We start from the raw sequence: 15,568 nt of genomic DNA, 5'->3' as shown, positions 1-15,568 counted from the left end.
GCGCCTTGAGCACTGGGTTGGAATTTCAGGTACCGCACTGAAATGGTTTGCTTCCTTCTTAGAGGGAAGAACCTTTTCAGTTTCTTTCAATGATACTTCATCTTTATCTGCCCCCTTATCTTATGGTGTTCCACAGGGATCAGTGCTTAGTTGTATTTTATTCTCACTGTACATATTGCCACTCAGTCAAATTATGAAAAAGCACGGTATATCCTATCATTTCCATGCGGATGATACACAAATGTATCTCCCATTTAAATGTGGTTCCTCTGGTGCTCTAAACCCATTGCTTGATTGACTAAAAGAGATTAAACAATGGATGTCCACCAATCTTTTTAAAACTGAATGAATCCAAAACAGAAATTCTATTGTTTTGGTTCACATGAAGCTAGGGTCTTTTGCCAGATATGTAAAACCTTATGCAAGAAATCTTGGCTTTCTACTTGACCCTGATTTTAAATTGGAGAAACAGATTAATGCTGTTGTCAAGTCATCTTTTTACCACCTTAGAATCTTAAGTTAAGCCAAAACTATGTTTTCTTTCAAAGACTTTGAGATATTGATTCATGCCTTTATTTCATCCTGCCTGGACTACTGTAACTGTCTTTAACAGTCCACTCTATCCCGACTTCAGATAGTGCAAAATGCAGCTGCAAGGCTGCTCAAGTCTAGGGCTAGTCCACACGTACGAAACCGATCTTTTTTTCCTCCGTCTTCCCTGAAACCGCATCAAGAATATTTGCGTCCAAACGGATCCATCTCAACACAACTCAACACGTTACTTCATAGCCCAGGCCTATAGGTGGCACTGTTTCTTTACAGAAACTGACCAAAGTTTGTGCTTTACAAACAGACAGAATAGGCTATGACGAAATGGCTAGTGTAAGGAAACCAGAATTGTTTGTGTGGACTGATGGTGAACTGTCAACTGTAAAACTAATAAACTTTATTTTACGGTTTGTGAAGGGTGCTGTCCCGTCCTTTATTTAGCTAACGCAGGTAGGCCTACTAATCACCTTTACTTTCTTTGGTTGTAGGATAGTCCGTGATTCACATTAGTTTTGGCTATCACCGCAATTAGGCTACTAAACGCAAGGCTTACCCAAGTTCTAGGCTATTCTGTCGCCACATTTATAATATTTCTATAAAACCTTCGTTAGTAACAGTCAATACGTTTGCCTGCATCAAATCGCGCATTTGCATTCAGTGTGCTACCATCGGCTTTACGTGAGTTCTAAGCGTCTTTGTATGCTTATATCTGATTTAACTCGACTGTGAATGCATGTATATGTTGTAAGACATGTAAAATAAATGAATGACACTGGCACTACGCACAAATGGACGCTCGGCCAAGACGAAGCAAAACCTCTGCGTTTAACCTAAAAAGCGTCTCCGTGTGGACGGGCCCTAAAAAGACACAAACATATTTCTCCAGTTTTGAAATCTCTGCAATGGTTACCAGTGAAATTTAGAGTAGATTACAAAATTCTTCTTTTTGTCTTTAAAGCTTTAAATGGACAAGCTCCCCAATACCTAAGTGAGTTTGTACACTTTCACTGCCCTCCCATAACTCTGAGGTCCTCAGATAAACTGCTGCTCTCAGTACCTCAGAGTCGTTAAAAATAAAAGGTGACTGCTTTTTCAGTAGCTGGGCCCAAGTTGTGGAACAACCTGCCTTTTCACATTAGATCCACACCAACTATTGGTGCTTTTAAAGCCAAGTCAAAACATATGCTATCAATGGCTTTTAAATGAAGTGTGGAATGTAATTATATAGGCTATATACAGTTAAGAACAAAATTATTCATACCCCTTGCAAATATTGATGTAATGTTAATTTTCTCTTGACCAATATGTTTGTTCTGACTGAAAATGACACTGCCACATGCCAAAAGGTTGTAAGCAGGGGCAGACCTGGACACTTTGAGGCCCAAGGCAAAGGATCCCCCCCCCCCCCCCCCCACACACACACACACATCACAACCCTAAAACTAAAACACACTTTATTCTGTAATAATGGGACACTGAGGCATACTCAAATACAACAAATATTTTTTGCCATAGATGACAAGAAACAGTAGTAAAAACCTTTGAAAGTATTGAATGGTGTGTGTCTGTCTGTGTGTGTGAGAGAGAGAGAGAGAGAGAGAGAGAGAAAGTGTAGGCTAGGGGTTTGGCGTCTCTGTGTGTGAATATACTCTATGTAGCTATGTACTGTATGAGAGTCTGTCCGTGTAGGCTATGTGTAGAAGAGAGGGAGAGAGAGAGAGTGAGAGTGAATGTGTGCGTGCGTGCGAACTAAATGAGGTGTTCGATCTTCCAAAAAGCCGACATCCAAAACAATAAACGGCGTATGCACTGACCGAATAAACTAGCCATTTTCTGTTTATTTTTTCTCCATTTTTCATGGTCATGTAATAATGTTCAACCGTGAATCTTCTGGGTGGTTTATCTGAATTGGGGAATTCAAAGTTATTAATTTGCACGGGGCCTTTTTTAACGATTTCATCTCGCTCTGCATCTCTTAGGGTGTCTTGCCATAACGCAGGGTCGTCACTGATAACTGTAGTGCTAGGTATCGTGTTAGGGCTACTCACGTTACTGGTTTCGTTGCACCCAAAGCTTCTGCTACTGAAATGGTGTCCGTAGTAGCACCAACAGCACCAGTGCGGACTTCGGCAGTGACAGTGATCTTGTCCCTCACTGTTTCACTTAGATCAACATCATAATCATCATCATCATCAGTAGAAGAATATGTAGTGCAAGTTGCTGGTGGTGGTGCATCAGTGCCACAGCTGCTGCAGCTAGCATTAGCTACACCACCCAGCTCAGCAGATGTTGCAGATGTTGTTGCATCACTGTCCAAATTACTTTCTTCCGTGGAAGAATTCTTCGACTGGAAGAAGTTGGTTAATTTAGGCAATTTCTTTCTAAATTCTTCCTCCTCACTTTTTCTTTTTCGTTTATCACTTCCACTCTAGAAACGTTTCATGGCTGCTGTCAATCGCTCAACTCCACACCTCACCAAGACCTCGTTCAGACTAGCTAGTTGCTGCTATGGTGACAGGATTTTTTTCCAATCTTTATTATGGATTAGAATATATTGTTTGGATGCGGTGATCATTTATTTAAAAAAAAACGATATGGGGATGACGAGGCCCCCTGGTGGCCGAGGCCCCAGGCAATTGCCTGACCATGCCTAATGGCAGGTCCGCCCCTGGTTGTAAGACAATGTGGTAGAAACATGGAATCAAAAAAATTATTTTGTGCAGGTATGAGAGGGGACTTCACTGCCTCATCTATCACAAAACACTAAGGGCTCTATCTTGGCGATCTAAAACTCGTATTGCAAAACGTATTGTTATCATGACGCAAAGCGTATTCCTACACTCCGATTTTTCGCCATTCGCGTCTCTTTTATTGAAAAATGCGCTCAGGGGTGTGGCAATTAACGACCTAAGGTGTCGTCTTGGCACATTATCTAAAAATCTCGGTCTATAGCAAAAGGCGCATATGAAGCACAACTGAAGATGCACTATCACGACATGTAAGCAGCAAGTCCTCTCCAAGAATCAAATGTCCTCAGGTTTTTTATTCAGTCATTTGAATATTATTGGGGTAAGTGTTGTTTTTTTCAGGCTATGTTTTCGATGGTAACCCATTGTCAGTCAATAGTGAAAGTAATTAACTGTGTATAACTGTTGTGTTGTTGACTATGACACCACGGTGAAGTTAATTTCACTTTGCCAATGAGTTCAAATAATAGACGAGTGCAGATGCGTGTAGGCTATACTCTACTATAGGTTTTAGTAAAGCGTGGTTTAGTGGAATACCTATTCCATACGGTCTCACCTGCAGGCAGATTTCTTCAAATGCGCAGCTCACTGTCAAAATACCGATGTGCTGTTTGAAACTGCGCTGCTTGCTGTTAAAGGGAATGACAGATGTTTAAAGGATGTTACGCCCAAAACACACCCATGACTGATTAAGAAAAAGAAGAATCGCTTTGTTGCGCCAGGCGTTCGTATGGCAAATAACAACAAACTGTTTGACGGCCCATGGTATTTCTTCTGCCACGACCATCTGGCTGTAAAGTTTCAAAGTTATTTTTGAGTGGAGCTATGTGCCGCTTCAGAAAAAATGTCGGGAATAAAGAAGAAGATAGGCTTTTGGGGTGTGGAAGAAACACATTTTAAGACAGCATAGTAGCGACATTATGACATAGTGGCAGTATAGCTTAGGTAGTGATAAGGTTACCATGATAAAGTTGTTATTAATCAGAATATGCTGTGTTACATGTAAACCGCAATATGAACGGAATATTCTATTAACAACTGAATATATTCGCAATATTGTCTCATTCTGAATAAGGTCAATACTCGGAATATGTGAACGTACTCATCTACACAGATACAGCGTTAGCCATCGTTAGCTATCACTGGGTCACTCCTAATTCACCACTGGTTCTCCTGACACCACAACTCTGCCGGTTCTCTCCCTGGCCCCTATCTTGCCTAGGAAGCTCATAATTATAGGGCTGTGGCCCGTCATAGGCTTGTTCATTTACAATCTCCTCTGAGTCTGTGTCAGGATCCATTACATATCATTAGGCGTGTTCGACTTCGGCAGATCTGACTTGGTCTGGCTTTCTACGTAAACGTAATCTTCAGAGGCTAGCCGGGAGGAGCTACAACAGAGGGCAGCTCATCCCGGACAGACAGGCTACAGTCTGCCTGAAGTGACTCGCGGGAGACATCGCGGGAGATATCGCGGAATGTTGTTTGCAATAAACACAGCAGAACTTTCATTCTTACTCATTAAAATGAGCATGATGACTGACGAAATAAATTCTTATGATGTAGTTTAAATAAACCACTGTTGTCATACAGTTAACAGGCCTGCATTGTAGCACATAAATTCAATATCAAGTGTTTCCCCTATATGTGTGTCTATCTATTTAGCCAAAAGCAAAAAATAACAGAATATCCAAATGTTTTCAGTAGGCTAGCCTACCATTGTTGCAGAAATCACGTATAAGAAGGTATCCCTTCGATTTCTGTTTATTTTCGCATATACCAACATAAGGAAGCAGCATGAGACTCCCGTCATAATCGTCATGAGGACATTCCTCCCAAATGGCCCTATCACGTCTTTGAACTGACGTCATGAGGGCGTGTTTTAGCTCGTGCAGCTCGTGGAAGGCAACTGCAAGATCTGTCTGCAGGCTAAGACTCCCGCGATATTTTAAGGTCATGTGACATGGTGTCACGGTGGTAAGTCCCTCCCCGGCTGACAGAAGTCGGACAGAATTTCTAACCAGCAAGCATTGGGTCCATCCCAGTATGCATTGTGTATAACCCAGCATGCATCACATCAAGTCAGATCTGCACAGATCTGCCTCAAGTCGAACACGCCTATTGATTGAGTCGGCTTCTTTTTAAACTGAACTGCTTGTTTCCTTTGTGTGCTATAAAGGCATGACTATTGCCTATTGAGATGTAGAGGTTGACGTCATAAACCAGTATTGGCAGGAAAGTTCAGAGCGACACCAGTTTTTTAACTGGAGTTTGAAAGGGCAAACCGGTAAGGAAAACTATATTGTCGAGAAATTAGGCTGTTAGGCAATTAGGCTACTTTACAACGGAATACAAAATAAACTTTGGAAAGACAAAAATTGTTTTCAAAGAGCCTCAATGACCGAATCAGTGGATATACCTGTTGTCAGTTTATTCATTGCAGCTCTACAAACACAGCCTATGCTATTTTAGCCTAAATCAGCCATGAAGTTGACTGAAAAACGTTACCTAGTTTGAATATTTGCAATTAAAGCACTTATAGAATAGTATCCTAGTTTTTAGATGAACTGCTCGTTACAACAACGAGCGTAGCTAAAATATTTTTAGCCACCTAAATTGACCAAGCTAGGCTACAGTGCTTCGTCTGAGAAGGTGTAGTAGGCCTAGGCAAATATGAAGCGGAGATGTAAGCCTAATAATAGGCTACCAGGAGAATTTTGAACTTGCATGTTTCATGCATTTAGGGACAAAAAAGACCTCCACAGTATGAGTCAGCTATCAGGCATGAGCCAGTACACAAAAAGCAATGTTTGTTATGAGCACAGCAACAGCAAAATAACTATAACTACAGCAAAATAAAATAACTAGCCTACTGTTTAAGCTTAGCTTTATGTGTTCCATGTGTGTGGCTGCTGTGCTAAACCTGACGACTAGAAAAGGCTAATGTTAGATTACTTTGGTCAGAGTTGTGTCATCACAGACACAAAACATGGCAAACAGATCAATATAGAAACTATTAGATAGTGTTAGAGTATTTGAAATATGCATACTCAAGTCAAGTCAACTTTATTTATATAGCGCATTTCATACACAGAGGTCATTCAATGTGCGTTACATACTGCCATTAATATGTTTCTAATATTAGAAATACATGCATTTAACAGCTAAATGCACTGGGACAAGGTAGCATCCCATCAGGGTTATCACAGCATAGGCTACATAATGCAGGCTAATCGCGTTTCCTCCCCTCGCTGTGCCTTACGCAGTGTTTTTGCGTTTCTCTGTCTGCGGATGAGATAAAGTCAGATTTTGTGACTCACGTGTATATTTATCTAAAATAATTGATTCTTCATACATTAGTATGTTTTGGTAGTGGGTTAAGTGGTGGGTATTCTCACTGATATTAGGCTGCGAATGGCTGGCTGGCTACTGATCAGAACACCTGCCAGTGTGTCAAAATTCTGTTTTTGTGATGTAACCGCTACATCTCTATAATGGCAACTGGGCAGTATAATAGCCTTTGAGTTGTCTAGATATACATAATTAATGGATTGGCACAGGAAACTCCTCTCCGCTGGCGCGTTGTGGAGTTCTTTGCTTCCGCATCGTCTATTAATTCCATATATCGGGACACTTCGGTGGCCGTTATGCCTTACTTATCGAAAGTTGTGAGGACGAAATTGGTGAAAAAGTAAAATGTAACAAAGTGGTGGGGACTAGGGCTGGGCGATATGTCTGAAAACTGTATCACGATATAAGTATTTCATATCGGTCGATATCGATAATTATTGATTTTTTTTCAAATCTATTTCAGATAAGGACCAGAAGGGAAAAAAAGTTAAATTTAAACACTTTTATTTTAAACTTAACCTTCCTCTGATTTTAATCACCTCAGTTATCAATCAAAGCAAACAGGGAAAAGAAATAGCAACACAATCACGAAAAACACTCAAATAAATAAATGTGCACATAAGTCTGAATGAAAAGCAGCACTGGTTGAAGCCTGGAAATATTGTAAACACAGTAGCTTAATTTGCTAGTTTATCATAGTCTACTGGTTAGACTGTTCAGTTTCCCCACGTGTGTTTAAGTTTAAAACTTTTTCTCCTTGGGACAGGCCCGTTTGAGTCTTGGAAAATACCTTTCCATTTGCATCGGGATTGAAATGATTAGAACTTAGCAGTCAATTTGAATGCAACAGTTTTGAACAAATTCGTGCTGCGTGCTAATGATGCTAACCAGATTTAATAGCAATTTAGCCAGTCGTCTTGCACGATTGTGAATGTTTGGATTACATGTGCATGAGGAGGGATGCGCCTGTTGAGAGGGAGAGAGAGAGAGAGAGCACGGGGCAAGGACTCATTGAGAGTCTGAGTTGAGGTAGGCCTACTTCTATCGCCTACTCTGGTAGAGTTGCACATGTTCTCATGTTCAGCAGCATAACTGATGACTGGATTAAATATACTGGAATCAGGGCCTTGCAAATAAACCTTTACTAAAGCATTTCTTAATTGTGAGTAACCTTTACTTAAATTGAAATTACTAGCAGTTTTTTTTTGGAAGTTGAGAATGACAGGAAGCGAGTGGGAGAGAGTCGGCGTGGGATCCGGAAAGGACCACAGGGCGGGAATCGAACCCAGGTCGCCGGCATACGGTGCAGGTGCCCCAGCCAGTTGTGCCACGGCTGGGGCCTACTAGCAGTTTTTACATGGAAATCTGAGGCACATAACAAATGAAAAGATATCTCTAGCATGGTTTGTGGGTGCTTTGGACCTTGTAAAGTGTATAATTTGTAAAGTGTAAAAAGAATCTTTTCATCACCCATCCATCCATTTTACCACAGCACTGGACTGGAGCCAATTCCATCCTTCAACAATGTAGTGACCCAAGGCATTGCTCCAAATTATGTAAAATCTATCTAAGGAAGAAGCAGCGAACCTGCAAAGTTTGTAATAGTACAATAGTTTATACTGTATGTGCTTAAAAGAAGTGAGGCTGTATCCAAAGTATGTTCCTTCAAAAAAAAAAAAGAACATGATTCTTGTTTCAGAATGTGGTCCTGGCTTTCACATTACATTTCAAAAGCTGACCACAACATATTTTCCAGAATAATGCTACATGGGCACAGCAATGCTGCCACTACATTTTTAACATGGATATTTCAAGTTGTTCCAACTCTTACCAGAGTTTATTTCTATTCTGAGATCTTATTGGAAACCATTTTAATAGAATAAGAGTGAAATGCAAGATGTAAAACAGCTTTTCAAAAAAACATATAGTTTAACTAGTTTTGCATAACTGTTTAAACAAATGGTTTGTCATGGGCTGGCATATTCCCATTCAGGTATAGGACAATAAAAAGCTTTTGCTGAGTTTTAAAAACAACCCTGGACACGTGAGGGACGGATAACTGGTATGAGTCTTCCAAACGTGTGGGTTTTAATTACAAGCTGCAGCACCCTCCCCCCAACACCACAGTTAAAGGCTTACAAGACACAAAATGCAGTGGTCCTGTTTTAGTTTTTATACTTGTTTTGTTACTTCTTCATGTATGAACACTACATCAGTGTAATTACAGAAAGAGAAGTGTGGCTCAACTCCAAAACCATTTTTAGAAATCCAGTATGATTACACAGGGTTTTTTTTTTTCAAGAAAACAAGATGCACCCTGGAGAGCATGACAATGTGATTTAGTAGACATTGTGCAGGGCAGAGTGTGGTAGGGTGTTAAGTTTCTCTGCATATTTACAGACTATGCACCTCTGCTCAAGTCCCTTTCCCCTCTAATGTTAGGCTACATTTCTTTGACATTCTGAAAAACAAGCCAAGTGGTCATTTTTATCACTTACAATTTGCTCTTTCTCCTCCAATGCCTTTGTTTTTTCATGGTGTAGTTCTTCTTCAAGTTCTGCAATCTGAAAGGGAGACACAAGTGACAAAAAAAAACAACCATAACCACAGGAACGATTTAATATCCTTATCGCAAAAGCTGACATTGGTAAGTGATTAAGGTGATAGCCAAACCTGAAATAAGTTAAATGTGGCTTGATGCACTAAGACAATAAGCCAATCCCATATTTCTTTCACATGCCTCTTTTTGTCTGCTTTTGTGGGAACTGACCTTGTATTGGTGTCATCACATACCTGTAATACCTTCACATTTTTTTTTATGTCTGATGTGTCTGACTGCATTGCATATCATTTAGTCCTAAAGATAGCAACAGCGGGCCTACCCATATTGACCCAAGTCTATTAAGCAATTATAAAGTTTTATATCAGATTTTTTACAAAACCTTGATTTATCTTGATTTTACCCCTGGATCATAATTTTTGCTATTCTTATAATTCTGCACTATGGGCTAGACCAGTGTTTCCCAAACTTTTTTTCTGGGGACCCACTTTTTAAAAATGACAAACCATCGCGACCCATTTAACTTCAGATCTAACATGCAACCTGCATGCAACCATATTGTTGGTTCTCAAATTTTCTTGGGGGTATTCTTGCATGCTACGCAGTAGTCACTCTTCAGCATAGTAAGCTGTTCCTGTATTTCTAAAGAGTGATGTTGTAGGCTACGTTGCGTTGCAGACAAATGGATCCATAACACCGTCAATTCCTATGTAAACATAGCAAGTAACTCAAGTCGTTATATTGTTGCCTATTTGTGGAGGTTTCTTGTGTAATTCTTGTTGAGGTTTCTTGTGTAAACCTTGTTGAGGTTTCGTGTAATTATTTATTTTGCTTTTTTATATGTGATTGTTATGACTATGTGAAGCACATTGGGCTACCTTTCTGTGTATGAAATGGGCTATATCAATAAAACCTGACTTGACTTGACTTCTTTATTTGGAAAGTTGAATCCGCATTTTCCTCTGGAGTTAAACGTTTGTTTGTAGGCCATATACCAAGGCCGTGTATTGATGTTGTGACAAGCTATGTTCTATGTAAGAATGTGAAATGAATAAATATCAGAACGAGGCTTTTGCGTAATAGTCAAAAGATAATGCGCCTTCACTGTAGCCTCCAGTATAGAGTTTGCGAGGTGGAAAACGAGAGGAAATAATAGCGTTTAAAATGTCCATTTAAATTGTAGCCTAATAATGCACTGTTGAGCGTTTTAAATCCGAAATAATAAGGAATGTGAGGAGGTTGCTATTAACTTTAAAGAGTGCATCTACAATCAAAACTATCTACAGCCTATGACACAAATTGAATAGCCATGTTCGCATACGGATGTCTGCTTTAGTTGACTAGATTTTAATCGGTCAAGTTGAAGAGCTGATAAGGCTGATGTCCCTTGCATTTTGCAACTGCGAGGTCCGCACAGAAATGTTTCATTTTGCGAATGAGATGTCCACGCTGTCCCCTGTGCGACGTGTTCGCCCCCAGTTTCAGAGCTATTCTAAATGCAAAACTGCACAGAGGGCCGTGACTATGGTAAACTATCCTAATAGAAAACTGATAGCTTTCCTGGCTAAATGGTATAAGGTGCTATATGGATAGGCCTATTAGACAACATAAATTGTGCTGACGACCCAAATAAAATCTCTTGCGACCCACCCATGGGTCGCGACCCAGTCTTTGGGAAACACTGGGCTAGACGTACTAACACATTTGTGCCAACTTCAGGTGTAATTTCATAAAAACATGGCATGGTATGTACAAACAGGCCACACTTTGGTAAAACTGCAGAATGCCTGTCGCAGGAGCAGAGAATGGCAAGTTGCGCTTTTCTGTATAATACAGTATGCATTTATGGGAGGGTCATGGGACAAGTGGGTGTTTCGCGTAAAAAGATGGAGAGAAGCATAAAATGTGCCTAATTATGTATTCCCAGTGTTTCCCAAACATTGACTTTTTTGTGGCGGCCCACCACAATATCAACATTGATCACCACACAATGATTTTCCAGGTTGTACTAAATTGTGCTTAAATCTGGTTAGCATCATAACCACGCTGCGCTAATTTGCTAAAAACTGTTGCATTCAAGCTAATTCTGCAAACCTACCACCACAAATATAATTCAATTCTGTGGGAAACACTGATTCCCCTGTATGTACAAAATTTTGGGCTGAAATATTTCCACCCTTTAAAAGCAGGCATAATCCAAATTGTGATATGCATCAGTCAGAGAAATGTTCAAAGACAACAGAATTGGTATTCAAAACATCAGTTTTGCTTCTTTGTACTAGGTCCTATGTCAAAAGCAACCTTAACTTTCATTAGCCTTTCTAATGTCTTACTTTCACTTTTATGTCATCAACTCTCCTAACTGCTAGATTTGGCTATTAAAACTGGCATTGCCTACGTGCACAATTGACCATTCGCAAAACCCCGCCCATCGAACGCAGATGAGCCAATGGCAGTCCAGTAGCTCCATGCAGGCAGACATGGCCCGTCAACTTCACCTTACGGCTCCATAGAAATGTATTGGGAGCCTTGATATTTGTCCGGTTTTATGGGATTGTGAGCTCCAGAAATCGAAACTTAATCAGGCCAATAAAATCGTGTATAGAGTCGTTAGGTGGGCTTAACATAATGATTGATGGCAGAGTTGCAACGGTTTGGCTTGAATTCCCTGCTACTTGAAAACAAATAAGATGGATGTTGCTGCTGGCGAACAGTGTGACACGAGTTAAGCTTTTATTAAGTTGGCAAACGTTTGAACTAGCCAACTAGCTCCGCTGGTGGGAAACGCATGGGACTCATAGCACTGCCGCTGTCCTATTGCGTGCAGAGGGAATTTGAAAGACAACTGATTATCCCGCCCCTCGGACTGAGCACTGCGAATGGTGAGTGTCCAGACCCTACATTTTAATGTGGGTCTGGCTCATCAGGCTAGGATTTTATAGTGATATGAGTTGAAAAGGACAGTCAAATGACATAATGTAGGATTAACACAACACCGATACACAGAAAAATGCCTTTCAATCTTGATTACGTTTTCTGTAATTATGTTAAATTAGATTAAATTATTTCGTCCCAGATCTCTCTCCACTATTTTAAAGCAAAGGGTTACTCTTTAGCAAACCATAAAAAAACAGTGCTCCACCACATATGTGGATTAAGCCACACAGTCAACTCAAGTAAGATAAATAAGGATGTTAATTGTTTTCAGCATTGCCAGCATTGTATATAAAATGATTGTCACTTGGAGGAGACTTGTAGATAACTAACGTTAGCATAGTTAGCTAACCGCTGCTAATAACGTGCTAGCTTCGTCACGTCAGAGAAGCATGGGGCTGTGCCACTGATCTTTATAGATCAGTGGTCTGTGCACAGTAGTGTAACATTTATTCACCATATAATAATAAAGTTGAAGTGGCTCTGCAATGTAGGCTATGTTTCCGTTTTTTGGCAGCACCATGTTCCTTACATGACATGGCCCAGTGTCTTTGTAACATGCATGCAAGTCTATCTAGCACAGCTAATATTAATATCAGTGAATCACACTCGCCTCCCGTTTAAGTTTGTCACCCAACAAAGCTAGATATGAGGTTTTATAGATGTGTCTCCATGTAATACTGCAAATTTATGTCATACTGCAGATTGTGGCTTTCGCGAACGGCCAATTAGTTTGAGTATTTTCTTAAATGGAGCAGAATACTGGTCTGTATTATCTCTGCTTGTTGACATCTTTTTATCATGTATTGTTATTTCATGACCACTAAACTTTTGATTCCTTTTAATGCTATCATCAGTTGACTCCAACAAAATACACCACCCATTTCATTCTGATTTAAATTCTAATCGGAGCAGTTTTCTTTTCCGATTGAGCCTTTATTCTGATTGTCGGATTAAAAGTGTCCATGTAAAACCACCTAGTGTGAGTGAAGTTACTAGACTACTACGGTTTCTAACTTCTTCATTCAATGATCAAGGTATTCTTCTAAATAGTATGTAGGCCTGTAACAAATAGAAACTTCGGAAAATTCATCTCACTTCAGAAATTATAAATATCCAATTAATTCACATAGTTCATCACATCATTTCACTAAGGAAATAATTTCTGATAGCCCATTCTGGCAGGGTGTTGTTGAAGTTTGGTAGCCTGACGGGAAAATTTGGTATCGCCGGACAACGGCCTAGGATTTTTGCGAGCCCTGCTTGCACCAGTTTCATATTTTCTTGCAAACAAGCAAGTAAATAACTTGTTCAATTACAGTAAAACTCAGATCAATTAAAGACAATGGCTCATAGTTCAAAGAGGGTTGCTGCAGTTCTTGTGGTGATTGGAATAAGCCAGAAAATGCAGCTCACGACATCAAATAAAACTGACCGATAAAAACTTAGCTGAAACAAACACAAATCTTTGACCAGGCAGAGTTCGATGCAAAAACGATCACAGAGAGATAGAGGGACACAGAACACACACAAAGAATGACTTTGGTAGGACATTGGTAAACCACCAACACCACCCACACACACACCCTACAACCCCCCCCCCCCCCCCAACACACTCACACACCATTACACCATACCCCCCAAATGCGCATACACCCCACATACCCACGCACACCATTACTCCTCCCCACACACACACACACCAATTCATCACCCTGCCCACCACCCAAACACAGAACATACCCCTCCCCACCCACACACGAAGCTATGGAACTCACTTCTAAATGACATCAGGCAGTGTGAATCCACTGCCCAGTTTAAAAAGGAATCTCTTCAGACTAGCCTATGGACTATGATATGGCTAAATAGACTATATATTTTTGATAATTTGTCTCCTTTTTTGATATTTTTTCTTCTATTTGTTTTATCTGTGAAGCGACCTTGGGTGTCCTGAAAGGTAGCTGAGTCAATGACATGACGTCTAGATTTTCTGTCCAACAGCATTTTTATAAATCAGCAAGTTTATTTAGGTTTGAATGTCTGAAGACACACCATGTGGGATCACACCGATATTTGTAACGACTAACTTTTCAAAAATCATTAGGTATTTGTATTTATTAAGCTTATGTGTTGCAACCGTCCGGCCATAACTGCTATTTGGGAAACTTTAGAATTACACCATCAACAAACTACCATTTTGGGACTTGTTACCACAAGTTTAAATTCATTTAAATATCTTGAGTTACATCATAAACTAGTTTGCCAGGCACCCATTGGAGCAACAAACAAGTTTATAATTCTCTCTCATATCGCCAAATTTGGACGTCATGTGGTATGACCTCAAAAATACAATGAATATATATTTTTTGATTACAAATAAAATAGTGACCTTTTGGAGGAATCAAGTTTGTTTTGTGTAGGTGGTCAATTCTGTGCCTGTAAATTTGACCATGCGATGCGACCAAACATCATGTGGTGTGAATATTACAAAATGCATTTTGTTTGTGGTTTTACATTTAATTTACACTTTATGTCTACACACTTTATTTTAGTGTTATATGGAATCATTTTTTAAATTGAGTGATTTCTTCAAATATTTCAGAAACGACTATTTACATTTACTTTGCTATATTTTCATGCCAAAAATGTAAACTTTTTAATTTTACATGTAAGTTTACTTAAACTGTGCATTTTAATACAGGATTTTATTACCATTATTGGGGGCCAAGCACCGAAGCTGCGTAGGCACCCATTGTGATTGTGTGTTTTCTTCCCTATTATAATTCCGCCATGGGAGTCTATTGCAGCCTATAAAACCGTCTGGTAAAAAGTTCTGAATTTGGCATGCTGATTGGGGACAGGCCCATAATTAATTTCGCCCAGTTTCATGTTGGCACTAGGGATGCACCAGTGGCGGAGCTAGGGGGTGGCTTAGGGGGCTTAAGCCCCGAATCTTTTTTCAAAAGCCCCGAATCTTTTTTTAGTGTTTTAAATTCCCGGCAACTCTTATTTCCAATATAACTTCCCCTCGGTTTCTCTATAAATGTCACAAAATGCTCTATTACTGAGGAAATATATCCCTTATTTTCAAAGCCCAATATTGAAAAATAATTTGACTTGCTACACGATCTATGCCAGGTCTCTGGGCTATCCGCTATGGTGATTTCAATGGTTAGATTGATTTGTTTAGATCCAGTGAAAATGCTGCCTTGACAACGCTACGTCATGGCTTCGGTGTTCCAAAAAGCCTCTGTCAGAAGTCTGTCACTTTTACAGTCTGTGATAAAACACTTTGTGTACATGTTGTTGAAACGTTATGTATAACGTTATCAAAAGACCACCCAGCTCCGTTCAAGCAACAGCATCGCCCAGTGAACTGACGGATGGTGTTGTTTCAGGTTGGTGATTTAACGTTAAGAGCTTTCAG

At 39.9% G+C, this 15,568-nt stretch overlaps 1 protein-coding gene across 1 annotated transcript in view; it reads right to left on the bottom strand.

Moving 5' to 3' along the window:
- LOC143111315 (basal body-orientation factor 1-like) overlaps positions 1-15,568 on the bottom strand; it is a 151,623-nt gene that overhangs the window by 109,134 nt on the left and 26,921 nt on the right. The window contains exon 3 of the mRNA XM_076273522.1: positions 9,146-9,211. Within this exon, the coding sequence (XP_076129637.1) occupies positions 9,146-9,211 (66 nt within the window). The remainder of the gene's footprint in view (positions 1-9,145; positions 9,212-15,568) is intronic.

This window comes from Alosa pseudoharengus, unplaced genomic scaffold (assembly GCF_046254945.1).
Source record: "Alosa pseudoharengus isolate Yale_2024_CS ecotype anadromous, Long Island Sound unplaced genomic scaffold, YU_APseudo_1.1 YU_APseudo_1.1_scf_8, whole genome shotgun sequence".
NCBI lineage: Eukaryota > Metazoa > Chordata > Actinopteri > Clupeiformes > Clupeidae > Alosa > Alosa pseudoharengus.
Note: the sequence above shows the minus strand (reverse complement) of the source record. Positions and strands in the feature narration are given on the sequence as shown.